Source organism: Eptatretus burgeri, chromosome 10 (assembly GCF_056783735.1).
Source record: "Eptatretus burgeri isolate ZD-2024b chromosome 10, Ebu_testis_v1, whole genome shotgun sequence".
Lineage (NCBI taxonomy): Eukaryota > Metazoa > Chordata > Myxini > Myxiniformes > Myxinidae > Eptatretus > Eptatretus burgeri.
Genome location: NC_140970.1, coordinates 28,423,878 through 28,439,256, shown reverse-complemented (window position 1 = coordinate 28,439,256; position 15,379 = coordinate 28,423,878). Strand labels below are relative to the sequence as shown.

Below are 15,379 nucleotides of genomic sequence, written 5' to 3'. Positions count from 1 at the left end.
GTGAATCCAAAGCGGTATGTGGTGAGGCAAGGTGCTGTGAATCCAAAGCGGTATGTGGTGAGGCATGGTGCTGTGAATCCAAAGTGGTATATGGTGAGGCGTGGTGCCGTGAATCCAAACCGGTATGTGGTGAGTCATGATGCTGTGAATCCAAACCGGTATGTGGTGAGTCATGATGCTGTGAATCAAAACCGGTATGTGGTGAGTCATGATGCTGTGAATCCAAACCGGTATGAGGTGAGGCCTGATACTGTGAATCCAAACCGGTATGTGGTGAGGCATGATGCTGTGAATCCAAACCGGTATGTGGTGAGTCATGATGCTGTGAATCCAAAGCGGTATGTGGTGAGGCAAGGTGCCGTGAATCCAAAGCGGTATATGGTGAGGCGTGGTGCCGTGAATCCAAACCGGTATGTGGTGAGTCATGATGCTGTGAATCCAAACCGGTATGTGGTGAGTCATGATGCTGTGAATCCAAACCGGTATGTGGTGAGTCATGATGCTGTGAATCCAAACCAGTATGTGGTGAGTCATGATGCTGTGAATCCAAACCGGTATGTGGTGAGTCATGATGCTGTGAATCCAAACCGGTATGTGGTGAGTCATGATGCTGTGAATCCAAACCGGTATGTGGTGAGTCATGATGCTGTGAATCCAAACCGGTATGTGGTGAGTCATGATGCTGTGAATCCAAACCGGTGTGTGGTGAGTCATGATGCTGTGAATCCAAACCGGTATGTGGTGAGTCATGATGCTGTGAATCCAAACCGGTATGTGGTGAGTCATGTTGCTGTGAATCCAAACCGGTATGTGGTGAGTCATGATGCTGTGAATCCAAACCGGTATGCCTTCTGCAGACACTGAAAATAAGTGTTTGTTTTTTCTGCTCATCATTGCACAACACAGAACCTCTAATGTCTAATGCTGCTATTGCTCACTTCTGTTAAGTCGATCATGAATTGTCCGACATAACACTTTGACATGCTCCCACTGACTGTTTGCCCTGGTTTCAGAATTCTGCGATTATGCTGATGCATTTTGGTGAACCAATGCTTCTATGTATTCGCTGAGTAAAGTATGTTAAAAGTAATTTAAATAAAATGTGTGGTAAATTGTAAATTCGGAGTTTGTTTTGAATGAACAAAATTTGGGGAAGAGTCCTTTTTCAGTAGTATTCAGTTAAACTCCATCCACGGCTGGATTTTTTGGGAATGGTTTCCGTAATTTGGGTGTGGCCATCCATTTGGATCTTGTGATTCCGATGTTATTTGTTGTTCATTTTTCTTTCAGGTTTTTCTGGAGCCTTTTGTGATGTCATCAACTTTTCATCCACCTTGAACTTGCTGTTCCCTTCATTCATTCCTCTTGCTTCATCGCCTTCTTTCACCTTCTCCCTCTACACTTCCAACCAAACTCTTACTTCGCTTAGCTCTGATCTTTCATCCACCAACTCAGAATTTTTCATACCCAGCTTCTCCCTCCCCTCTCCCTCTCACTACTGCCCCACTTCAACTCCCCATCACTTGTTACTACACACTGCATCCCTTCACCTTTCTCCATCGGCACCTTTGTCTTCAATTCTGCCTTCCTCTTCTCTTTGCTCTCCCAGCACCAAATGTAAAGGTAAGTTTAATGTTAATGTTCGTTATTAACAATACAAGAATCACTATATTTGATCCAGTGAATGATAGGATGCATATTGTAGTCGTAGAAGCCTAGAAAAGCACCTTGCAATCAATGAAGACTTGGAAATATATTCACAGGATAGTGGGGTTACAGTTGGACACAACAAGCATGGGGATGAACAAACAAGAACAGAGAGAGAGAAAGAGCAGGAGAGAGAGGTGGGGAGGAAACACAATAATCTGCAAATAAAAGGGTTGGGTTAGGTAGGATTAATAGGAGTAGGAATGGGGAAAGACATGATGTGGTGGTACACCACATGCTTGAAGTCGTGGAAAGAAGAATGGGTTTCATCAGTCTCTGGAAGAAAGTACTTCTTGGAGGAACTGGGGAGGGTCGGATGTCTGAGTGAGAAAGACCAGAGGAGAGGTGGTCTAAAAAATGGGGAGACCACTGACCTACCTGCAATGTGAAGGCAACACACACCTTGTGCTTCGGCCTCATAGTGGGAGATTCCAATAATGTTGAGTCCTCAATTACACAGAATTAAGGTGACAGATATGATGCTGCACCACCAGCCTGCAGGGGAGAGTACTCAATCTGGCTATGGATAAAGGCCTTGAAAGCTGCGAGTTCTGATTTTGAGGAAATGACTTGGAATGCCAGAAGATGCCGGGTCTGTGGCTGGCTTTGGAGGCCAGCTTTACTGTATGTTCAAGGCTCAGAGATGTCATGGGTGATGGTGAGACCTCGAAGTTCAAGAGGCTGAATCCATTCCAACGTCCGATTTTGATTGTGTATCATATTGATTTAGTGGAGTAATTATGATGAACATCATTTCTTGTTTCCTTTTGGTCCTTGTTCTAGATTGTTGGGCCTTATATCACGGCCCACTGTGCAAGTAGAAACCGGGCTGTTACCCCCTCAGACTTTTACATCAGGATAAAGGTGCTTCACTTGGCACTTCAAAGTATCATTGTTAACACTGATCGCGAGTGAAGGTTCAGGCACAATGTCGCACACCTTTTCTAAACTCGTATCACATATCCAATAGGAGTTATGGCAGCCGCAAAAGTACATTCAACATTTGTTCAAATCACCAGGATGTTGGGAAATGAGGAGAAGCTGATGTTTTAAGGGTGTGAACCCTTAGTCTCAGCAAAATCACCGTTGGCTTTCACCAGAAAGACGTGTTCTACATTCAACATTAATGTTTGTTATCAAATTGAGATTTTCTTTTAAAAATCAAGTTTTCAAAATGAAAAACGTATGATGATGTTTTTGTTGTTTTTTTTTTTTTGCTTATTTGTTATGTTATTGTTATTACGTTATTGATATTTTAACCCGTAACCGCTTCTCCAAATATTTCCCATCCCCAGACAACTATCACTCAGAAGTGCCACCATTGCTCCCCTCACCATGCCTTCCCAACCGCTGCCTTAATGGAGGATCCTGTACACCACTGTCTGATTTCATGTTTTCTTCGTTGCCACATCCGATTCCGACTGTTCTTCCAGCTTCCTGTAGTGCAGCATTGCTAAAACCCTCAAAACCACCTCTCCTTCCAGCAACTTATACCACTGCCAGACGAACCTTATCTTCTTCCATTTCCTACAATCCTCACTTGGCTCCCTCTCTCTCAACCTCTTCTCAAGTATACCAATACCGGGTCTTCAAGGAGTACAGGTGTTTATGTCCTGAGGCGTGGGAAGGACCTGATTGTGAGATACAGGTGAGAGACACTGAAAATACTTACTGCATATTTTCCCACACTAGTCAAAGTCAATCAGGAAGTGTTTACCCAGTCAGCAGTTGCCCGCACGTTTATTCAGGTAATTAGCCTCGCCTGTTCCGGAAGGGAAAGGAGTGGCTACTGTAAGCAGTCAAGTGTGTGAGTTCACACATATGTACTATAATATCTGCACTGACTTCAAATATATGTACTTTAATATCTGCTCAAATCTGCACTGAATAACCGTCTCCGACCTGTCCTCCCTTCCTGCATACTTGCCTTCTGGTCCTCCCCCTACTATTGAGCGTCAAGAGGTCTACAATCGCCTTCACAGGTTGAATGCATCCAAGGCCGGTCATCCAAGTGACATTCCCGTATTGCTCCTGAAATAATTTGCCTCCGAGATTTCAAACCCCTGGCCCGACTTTTTAATAATTGTCTTCATTTCGGTCATTTCTCCAAATTGCTGGAAAAGTGCATCAGTGTGCCCAGTACCGAAATCTGTGCCTGTTACTGATTTCAGCGAATTTCGCCCAATCTTTATTATGCCTTTTCATAGCTCGCTTGTTTGAAGGCTTTTTTGTGGAATGGGTAATGGCCGATATCGAGCTTCTGATAGACCCACGTCAGTTGAGTAATATGAAAGGCAGCTCTGTCAACCACTACTTAGTCAATCTTCTAGATGTTATTTACTGAGGTCTTGAGAAGTCGGGTCACTATGCCAACGTCTGTACCATCGACTTCAAAAAGGCTTTTGATTTGATTGACCATACGACAGTAGTGTGTAAGCCGATTCAACTTGACATCAACCTGATGATCATCCCTAGCAAATGCAGCTTTCTTTCTGATCACTCGCAGACTCTGTGCTACAATGGTGCCACATCATCATCCCAGATCCTGGTGTGTGGTGTCTCAGGGGATTACGCTTGGGCCCATTATGTTTTTGATCATGGTCAATGACGCTGTGCTTTATTGTGATAACAGGTGGAAATACGTGGATGACCTTACGCTCATAGAGATTGCCCTCAAATCACAAGAAGGTGCTCTGCAGACAAACTTGGACGTCCTACCTGCTTCGGGTCACAACAATTTTATCTAGTCAAAGCCTCAGAAATGTAAAGTTCTGCAAGTTAGCTTTCTGCCTACTGACCCTCCTCCTCCCATTATTTGTATTAATGACACAACACTTCAAATCGTATCTTCACTTTGTCTCCTTGGAGTTACTCTTCAATCGGACATAAAATGGGACTCACAAGTTCAATGAATGATATCGCATGCTTCGCGTCATCTCTACATGCTATGCTCGATGAAGAGAAATGGTGTCCCCATCACAGACTTGATTCTGATATACACCATGTACATTCGACCTCTGTTGGAGTTCACTGCTCCTGTATGGAGCTCTAGCCTGAGCACGAAGCAGTCACAAAGCATTGAGCAGGTACAGCGAAGAGCCCTCCATTTTATCACATTTCCTGAGACATCCCATTATGCTGATCTCTGTGCCTATAATCTCCTCTCACGAGTGTAAAGAATAATCACAATTCTAACTCGCTGTGGAAAATCCCTTATCGTGTCTCGTTATCATCAAAACATACTCCCATCCAATCGCCAACACATCACCCTTCTTGATCTCAGAAACTCGCATCATACACTTATTCCAAAAACCCAAACCAAAAGATTTAAACAATCAATTGTCCCATACCTTGTCCAGCTGTAAAATCAATAGCAAGTTATATACATGCCATTCTCTCATTGTTCATTACCTCCACCACTGAAGGTGAAGGAGGTTGTGTTTTCACCCCTTTCTGTCTGTTTATTAATTTCCAGAATCCTTCGGATTTCAGCAATTATGTTGGTCGGTTGTGTGTGTCATTCTGTGTGTCTGTCTGTTTGTTTGTGTATTTGTTTACCCTGTAGCAGCCACACCGTTTCAGCGATCATGACCAAACTGGGTACATTCGTTGGCCATGGTCCAACTTAGACACTTGTCGTTTTTGGTGAATCTCGGTCAAAGGTCTCGGCCAAGGTTACTGAAAAACCGAAATTCTTATTTTCGCAATAACGTCCGCTAAAATGGTCGTATCGACTTCAAACCAAATCCAAAATGTGCATCTTCCAATTCTGCATCCAACCATATATCTTATTGGGGTGTCACACTCACACCCTTCTTCGCAATTTGGGGTCGAATGTCAGGGGGGTCGGGTCAAAACTTTCAAATTGCTATAAAAACGCCACTTAAAGTCCGATTGACTTCCAAGTTATGATCATGACCAAACAAAGTGCTATAACTCATTAAACAGTAGCACTATCGACATATAAGAACCATTTGATTTCCAGGTTTTTGTTTTTTTCAGAGATCATGGAGATATGACAGTTATTATGGCAATTCCTTGCTCAACGAGCAATTTCATTTGTCTGTTTGTTTGTTTGTGTGCAGGATATATGAAAAAGTTGTGCAAGGATCCGGATGAAATTTTGTGGACAGGTTGGGTGTGTGACAAGGATGAACTGATTCGAATTTGAAGATCTGGATCTGGATCCAACTGCTAGAATTTTTAAGTGGTTCTTCACCATTGAGAAATAAGGCTGAACGAATATATTGCACGATATCTCAAAGTTGTGGACAGATTCGGATGAAACTTGGTTGACAGGTTGGGTGTGTGACCACGAGTCGATTCGATTTTGGTGAAGATCTGAATCCAGATCTGGATACGGTATTTGTTTAATTTTTGTCAGCGATTCTTCACCATTGACAGGGCCAAAAACGCTATATAGCATGATATTTCAAAAATGTATTGGGCCCGATTATAGTCTCATGGATGAGGTATTACGTGGCGGAGGTATGCGTTCTACCGAGTGCCCTTCTAGTTATTTATTTGGCATGGGGGCGGTGCACTTTGAATGTTCTGCAACTTGTTTGATTTTCCTTTTTCAATTATTATTTTAAAATTATCTTCTTCTTCTTTCGGCTGCTCCCGTTAGGGGTCGCCACAGCGGATCAACCGTCTCCATTTTGCTCTATCCTCCACATCTTCCATTGATGCTCCAACCACCCGCATGTCAGCCCTCACTGCATCCATGAACCTCTTCTTTGGCCTTCCTCTTCTCCTCCTGCCTGGCGGCTCCATCCTCAGCATCCTTCTGCCGATATACTCCGCTTCCCTCCTGTGCACATGTCCAAACCATCTCAATCTCGCCTCTCTCACTTTGTCTCCAAACCGTCCTACCTGCGCTGTCCCTCTAATATACTCATTCCTTATCCTGTCCATCCTCGTCACTCCCAACGAGAATCGCAGCATCTTCAACTCTGCCACCTCCAGCTCCGCTTCCTGTCTTTTTGTTAGCGCCAACGCCTCCAAACCATACAACATAGCTGGTCTCACTACCGTCTTATATACTTTCCCCTTCACTCTTGCAGCTACCCTTGTCACAAATCACTCCAGCAACTCTTCTCCAACCACTCCATCCTGCCTGCACTCTTTTTCACTTCTCTACCACACTCTGTTATTTTGGACAGTTGATCCCAAGTATTTAAACCCATCCACCTTCCCCACCTCAACTCCTTGCAACCGCACCATACCACCACCCTCCCTCTCATTTACGCACATGTACTCAGTCTTACTCCTACTGACTATCATTCCCCCTTTTCTCCAGTGCGTACCTCCACCTCTCGAGGCTCGCCTCAGCCTGCTCCCTACTCTCCCAACAAATCATGATGTCATCCGCGAACATCATAGTCCATGGGGACTCCAGTCTGATCTCGTCCGTCAACCTCTCCATCACCATTGCAAACAGGAAAGGGCTCAGAGTCGATCCTTGGTGAAATCCCACTTTAACCTTAAACCGGTCCGTCATTCCTACCGCACACCTCACCGCCGTCACACTGTCCTCATACATATCCTGCACGATCCTCACACACTTCTCCACCACTCCCGACTTCCTCATACAATGCCACAACTCCTCTCTTGGCACCCTATCATAAGCTTTCTCTAAATCCACAAACACACAATGTAACTCCTTCTGGCCTTCCCTATATTTCTCCAGCAACATTCTCAAAGCAAACATCGCATCAGTGGTGCTCTTTCCTGGCATAAATCCATATTGCTGCTCACAGATCGTCACCTCTCCTCTCAACCGAGCTTCCACGACTCTTTCCCACAACTTCATGGTGTGGCTTCACAACTTTATCCCTCTGTAATTTCCACAGCTCTGCATATCACCCTTGTTCTTGAAAATCGGAACCAGCACACTTAATCTCCACTCCTCCGGCATCCTCTCACTTTCCAAGACTTTATTAAACAATCTGGTTAACAACCCCACTGCCATCTCTCCTAAGCACTTCCATGCCTCCACGGGTACATCATCTGGGCCAACCGCCTTTCCACTTTTCATCTTCTTCAGAGCAGTCCTCACTTCATCCTTACTGATTCACCCCACTTCCAGATTCACTATCTCCACCTCTTCCAACCTTCTCTCTCTCTCATTTTCTTCATTCATCAGCTCCTCAAAGTACTCCATCCACCTTTTCAACACACTTTCCTTGCTCGTCAGCACATTCCCATTTGCATCCTTTATCACCCGAACCTGCAGCACATCCTTCCCAGCTCGGTCCCTCTGTCTTGCCAATCGGTATAAATCCTTTTCCCCTTCTTTTGTATCCAACTTCTCATGCAGCTCGTTATATGCCTTTTGCCACCTCTCTTTGCCTTTCGCCACCACTCCTTGTACTCCTGCCGACTTTCTTCATCTCTCTGACTATCCCACTTCTTTTTTGTCAACCCCTTCTTCCTTGTACTTTCCTGTACTTCCTCGTTTCACCACCAACTCTGCTAATCTTCCTTCCTCTGTCCAGATGTCACACCAAATACCTTCCAAGCTATCTCGCTCACCACTTCTGCTGTAGTTGCCCAATCATCCCACCCATCTTTACCACCATCCAACACCTGTCTTGCCTCATCCCTAAATTCCACGCAACAGTCTTCCTCCTTCAGCTTCTACCATCTGGTCCTTGGTTCAGCCCTCACTCTCTTCCTCATCCTCACCTCCAAAATCATCCTATAGACCACCAATCGATGCTGTCGAGCTACACTCTCCCCTGCCACCACCTTACAGTCACGAATCTCTTTCAGGTTGCATCTCCTGCTTCAGATGTAATCCACCTGTGTGCACTTTCCTCCACTCTTGTATGTCACCCTGTGTTCCTCCTTCTTCTTGAAATACGTATTTACCACTGCCATTTCCATTCTTTTTACAAACTCGACCACCATTTGCCCTTCCACATTTCTCTTGTTGAGACCGTACCGACCCATCACCTCCTCATCCTCTTTATTCCCTTCCCCAACATGCCCATTGAAATCTGCTCCAATTACCACTCTTTCATCCTTGGATACACTCTCCAGCACTTCATCCAACTCACTCCAGAAATCTTCTTTATATTCCATCTCACACCCCATATGCGGTGCACATGCACTGATGACAAACATCATCACTCCTTCAATTTCCAACTTCACACTCATCACTCGGTCAGACACTCTCCTCACGTCCAATACCCTCTTGACATAATCTTCCTTCAGGATTACCCCGACACCATTTCTCCTCCCATCCACACCATGGCAGAACAGTTTGAAACCACCTCCAATGTTCCGAGCCTTACTCCCCATCCACTTGGTCTCTTGTACACACAGTATGTCCACCTTTCTTCTCTCCATCATATCAGCCAACTCTCGCCCTTTGCCAGTCATCGTCCCAACATTCAGAGTTCCAACTCTCACCTCCACACTTCCACCCTTCCCCCTCTCCCACTGCCTCCGAACTCGCCTTCCCCGTCTCCTTCTCCTCCTTCGCCCAGCAGGTAGCACAATTTCCACCGGTGGCGGTCGTTGGTAACCCGGGCCTCGACCGATCCGGTATGGAAATTCGTTTTGTTGTCCGCATAATGATTTGGCACAGGTTTTTACGCCGGATGCCCTTCCTGACGCAACCCTGGTCGCCTCTTACGACACAGGGATATGGTACACCGATTTTAACCGGGGTATACACCGGCCCAGTACACTGGTACTCATTTCGCCGACCTCGGAAGGATGACAGGCTGAGTCAACCCCCTGGTGTATTAATTCAGTGGTCCAACGGGGCTTGAACTCAGGACCTTTTGGATCCCAAGCTGCTGCCCTAACCACTGCGCCAACACCAGGCTCGTATATGTGTGTATATATATACATATATATATATACATACATATATATATATGTTGAGATCCAGGTGAGGTCCACAGCGATTAAGGTCAAGCTTTGTTCATCACCGATCTTGGGAGAGAAGGTTTTATTTCACATCAGACATATGCATATGGAGACAACAGGCTTTGAACACAATAGTCCACCCAGCCTAATCCTCTGGTGAGCTGTCTTTCGGCACTGCCTTATATTCAGTTTACTGCGACCTTTGAATGACTGTGTGTCAAAGAGGATTTATTACCATCCATTAATTTATTGCATTCTCCTGTCAGTACTGCTGATAAGAGAGCACAGAAAGTGCAGAAACAACACCCTTGATTCCTTAAGGAATTTTAAAAGGTAGCCTCCTACATGTTGTTTAGGCCTTAACAGTTCTGGGCAGTAGTCCAACAGATTCCAGGTAGCTCAGCTGCCCAATTAGCAAGGTCATTCAAACGGTCGACAAGGCCAGCTGTGTTGTAACAATGTCAAAACAAGTTTCTTGACAGTGCACAGATAAACTAATGGGAAGATTTATCCTTTCCCTCTTTCCAATTGAAACTCAAGAGTTTTAACCAAACACTAGTAGACATGTTTGGTTGCTGTTAGAAAGTCCATACAATCCCCGACATTTCCCTCCTCTTGTTTCTTTGAAACATTTGCAAAAGAAACTACAAATGAAGAAAAGGAGCATCCGCAGGCCGGCAGGTCAGCAGACAGCAACCTCCAGTGGGTGGCCATCCTTAGGTTTAGCTCCAGATGGTCCAAAACGATCGGGAGTTCCAGCTGCGCCCCCTAGCCCAAAAGGGGGTTCCTACCCACTTTCCAACCGGTCCACTAACACCCCAAGTCTTCAACAAGGGAAATCGGGAAATATCGCAACATTTAAACATAGAATATAAGGAAGCCAAGCACTCCCAAAAGCTGTTCGTACAAGAATTGCTCATGGCTAAACAAGAATGAAGTTATACAGGAATATACGTTCCATTAAATATTTGATTATATATATATATATATATATATTGCCGCTTAATGGACTTCATGAACAACAAGTAAGGCAGTGTTAAAGTATATAAATGTAATGTTCTTTATGAACAAAGCAAAAGAATATTTGATAAACTACAAGCCAGAGTATAATGAAGGCACAACCTGCCAGCAATTACCAACAAGGCAAATCAAATGGTATTTCTACCTAGCCCTTCAATTGGTGCAAGCAACGAAAGACATTCGTCCAATGTGAGTTGAAGCAATTGTTCATCACTCGGAGGAAGCCAAAGTAATGGATCGGCGACTACTGCAAGGTTACAATATGTTTCATTGTTCGTGGGTTGGGGTGACATGGGTGGGGTACATAGTATTGGGTAAGGGGGGGTAGGTGTAAGTGCAGGGAGGTTTGAGGATGGCAGCAGTCCAGCGGTGTTCACCGGGGCCATCTCCGTCTGTACTAGCTGGGTACTGGGCTTTGTTGTCCATCCTGAAAAACACTTTCCAATGGCCTTTTGGGCAATTACCTTGAAAACCATCAGTAATATAAGTCCACACAATATTAAAGGCACTACAAGTCTATACAATATTAACAGCAACATTATTATTTAGGCAATTATACTTGACACTAATTACAACAATAATATTTACAATATGCAAATGTATTAATGGGTGAGCAGCACTGTGAGCGCTCAAGGCATGGTGTAAGCTCCTTTCTCAACTTGCGCTTGAAGACAAAAAGTCTCATGAGATGCATATTTACATATAAGGGTCATACAAGTATTTTCCATACATGCCTTCACTATCTGGTATTGTCCATTTTCCACGATTATGCATATGCTAGTCAAAACACTGCCACATCTATCATAAACCTCCATCAGCATTTTACTTGTAGATTTCCTTTCTTTCTTGTTACAACTTCCTGTATCTTCGTGTGTAGTGAGATGCGTGAGTCCATGTTTGGCTTACCTTTTCACTTGAAAGTTCGTTGAGTAATCAGTAATACCTGGAAGAGTCTTCCCCAGGGCGCCCCTCCGCCAGAACACCTTGTTGGCTCCTCAGCTGGTGGGGGTCGGGTCTGGTTGTGGCCCCATACAGAGGTCCTCGGGGTCTTCCTCCATGAGTTCGCTGTTAATTATTATGATGGCCTGGGTGAGGGGTGAGGCTTCACAGCATTTCTTTAGACAAATGGAAATGAGACATTTGATCAGAAATACTCCAAAAATGATTCCCATGATGATTAGGATTGCTGCCCCTACCAGGCGCAGTAACCAGTCTCCCCAGTCATGAAATATAGATCTCCACCCTGCGTAACCCTCCTTGCGTTCCACTCGATCGCTAGTGAGAGCTTCAAGCCTTATAGGTGAAAACATCTATAAGTGAAATGTGTTCTTCTCCGGGAGGTTACTGTATTTTCACAAGATTTCACAGCTGTAGTCCAAAGGGTTCTTTAGGGGCCCATGGAACTTGGGTAATTAGAGATGCGTGTTGACCCCATATGAATCCTATTTGTGCAAAGTGCCCCCGCTGGGTTTTGTCTTGCGTTTTGTTCTGCCAAGCCACTTCTGTCTTTTCTGCATTTTCTGACGTCCCCCTTTGCCACGGAGGTGTATACGGTTTCTTTGGCTTGAGTGTGTTAGTGTGTTGCCTAGTGATAGGTCCCTCCCCCCCACAAAGGAGTAGTGTCAGTACCAGGAGTTGCATGTTGTGTCGTCAAAGGTTCTGTCACTGTCTCCGTTACTACAAGGTTTACAGCATGCCACTGCACTGAACACTGCAGTCAACTGCAACATAATGACAAGTATTTGTGCAAAAGATTATTTTTAAATGATACCTCCGTACGAGGCTCCCACCATGACTAGAGCTTGCAGGACTGGAAGTTGCTCTGGGTGCATGGTGAGTGGACGTGAAGGCCAGAGACCTTACTGTACACTACTGTAGATTTTGATCAGGCAAGCATACCTTCCATCCATCTCCTTGTCTGACGGCCTGTAAAGTGTTCTGGTGTTCGTTGCTCCATCTTGTGGTTCTGGGGCGCATCTCAATCTGTTCACCATTCTTCCTAACTCCCCTGCACTCTGTCTGTTACTAACTGCCATTGAGATGTGCGGTGTTAGTCCTTCTCTGTGCTTCATTAGTTCGCGCTCTCTGGCAACTTGTTTCACCTCCACTGCCGCTCCTTCCTTCCCGATCCATCGGTTGGTTGTCATCAGAGAGCGTTTGACGGTGTAATCTCTATGTGCTTTGGCCACGTATTCATAATCCTGCCCTGTTTCATCGTAGTAGACAGTGAGTGCAGTGCAAAAAGCCAATTCCATTCCTTCCAGATCGATGTCGTTGCTAAGCAACCATTCCTCTACATCCCTTTAATTCCGCTTATGCTTCCCAAATCCAATGAATTTATCCTGACAGATAGAGGCTCATATAAAGACAACAGACATGCTTTTCTGTCCGCTTCTTGCGTAGCCTACCAAACGTCCTTGTCCTTGTTCTTGGATGTCTGACATGTAAACAAAGACAAATGTGTCCAAGAGCCACGTCCTAAAGGTTTTGTCTTCACCAGAAGAAGAAGAACAACGCGGAGCTCTCTTAGAGCCGGCATTCGCGACGCGAGACGCGGCTAAAAGATAAACCCACATTAAATAAAATCCCTTCCTTGTTCAAAGCATTTAAAATCCCCCTTTCCATCCATCCTAAATCCCTCGGTCCTGCGCCTCTTCCGCGTCTTTTTTTTTTTTTTTTTTTTCTCTGGTCACGAAGCCCAATCAACAACAACAACAACAACCGGAACAAACATATATATTACAGCCTTGTTTCAAAGCATTGTCGCTTCCATGTTTCGATAGCGCGTGCACTCGCCCCGAAACAAAAAATCGAGCGATGCTTTGAAACGTCAACGTTAATGTCCTTATTAATTAATTTTACCACAAAGCTATCTCTTTAAAATCTAGTTTGTCCACCATATTCAAAATCAGCCGCCTCGAGAAATTCTCGTACATTCTCCGACAAGCAGGCACATTCACAGCAGGGTGTTAATTGCACTTTCAAGTTTGACAAAGCGCGCTGGGCCCATGCGTGATTACGTCATCACGCACTCACATGAGCAATACGTCTTCTCAGCGCGTTGGTTTTTACGATCAAACTCGCGTAACAAATATTTGACGACATCTCAAATACGTTCGTTTTAAATCGGAATTTTTACAGAATCCTATGAAGGGCGTCTCCAAACTTTGTAACATGTGCTAATCCATCTCGTAAACCCTCACGATAAGCTGTCCTTCGATGGGACGATTTCGTGCTTTCGGCGCGCCTGTTAAATCCGACGGCACGTCACGTGACTCGCAAAACCCCATAAAATAAGTTTTTTTTTTTTTTTTTTCCCCAGATTTACGAAAATCAAGTATAAAACATGTATGACCCCAACAATGAAACCAGAATTGAAACTGACGTTAAAACGAACCCGTAACGTCGATCAGCCTTACGAAACATACAAAGTGGAAACAGAACTGAATTTGAATTTGAAATCAAAATGATGCTCCGTGGAGACCATCCATTTATCACGTACAGTGTTCAAAGCCAAAACAGCATACAGAGTTTATCGGACCATGAGAAAACCCGAACGTTGGTCCATTTGACATCCCACACACAGCACGAGTACTGTAGGAAATTCTCACACATAATCCCCAAACTGTCTGCTGAAGTGGTTTAATTATTCAATTCCCTATCGAGTTCACTCACACACACACACACACACACACACACACACACACACACACACACACACACACACACACACACACACACACACACACACACACACACACACACACACACACACACACACACACACACACACACACACACTCTCAAAATGACATTTGCCCATCACTGAATTAACAACACGTGCAGAATCGGTCATCATCGTCCTTCCTCCGGATTTAGTGTGCGCAATTCACCTCGTCCAAAGTCTTCACATTAACGATGATGACCAATCATTATCTCCACACAAACATACAAGTTGTTCCACACATACAAGTTCCAGGTTGGAACACTCATCTTACGTCTAACACAAAACTCAACCTTCCCCACCACATTGTATTCACAAATACATCCAAACAGGTAACTCTACAAACAGCCCTTCTCCTGGCTCATTAACTCTGTGTTCTTTTCCCGTTGGTTCAAGATTCCCTCTGAATCGAATCGCTTACGTCCTGTCTCACTTTGTGACTCCGTTAGCCACGCTGCAAACGCTCTCCAGTGTTTTCCACTTTCACCGGTAACTTTAAGTGTTGTTCCTTTGGGTAACTCTATGTTCTTTGCAGAGTTATTCCCCATCTTATGTTCTTAACTTGTCACCAGCCTAAAGCTTTAGTCTTGTCTCCTTTTATCACGGGATCAAAATCCCCCTTTCTTGCATACCGCCTGATAGCTTTCTTTCCTCTCTTTAATGTGCAGGATCAAAGTCCCGCTCTACTCAATCGCCTTTAGCCTTCTCTCTTATGGGCGGGCCTTTAACCTGCCCGTTTATGGTACAGGATTCCAACCTGTTCCCTCGTTTCTACAGGACTCGAACCTGTTTTTATTATTTCGTGCTCCCATTTTCTCGACTTTTTGTTCCACTAATTTTCTAGCCACCTCATTTACCTGTAGGACTTCCTCCTCCCACATATACGCTCGCATGTCTGGCTCAGGTTTTACTTTATCATTCATTCGATGTTCTAGCCGGCTTGATAGGTTATCTATGATTTCTGATCTTAGAGAACCCCATTTTGGGAATGGGTGTGGATCCCGTTTGTCCACCTTTCCCACAATGCCAATTGAGTGCATGACT

At 44.6% G+C, this 15,379-nt stretch overlaps 1 protein-coding gene across 1 annotated transcript in view; it reads left to right on the top strand.

The window, feature by feature from the left end:
- The window catches only part of LOC147018174 (uncharacterized), a 40,272-nt gene that overhangs the window by 17,222 nt on the left and 7,671 nt on the right, over positions 1 to 15,379 (top strand). The window contains exons 5-6 of the mRNA XM_085897595.1: positions 1,291 to 1,623; positions 3,003 to 3,355. Coding sequence (XP_085753721.1) covers positions 1,291 to 1,623; positions 3,003 to 3,355 — 686 coding nt within the window. The remainder of the gene's footprint in view (positions 1 to 1,290; positions 1,624 to 3,002; positions 3,356 to 15,379) is intronic.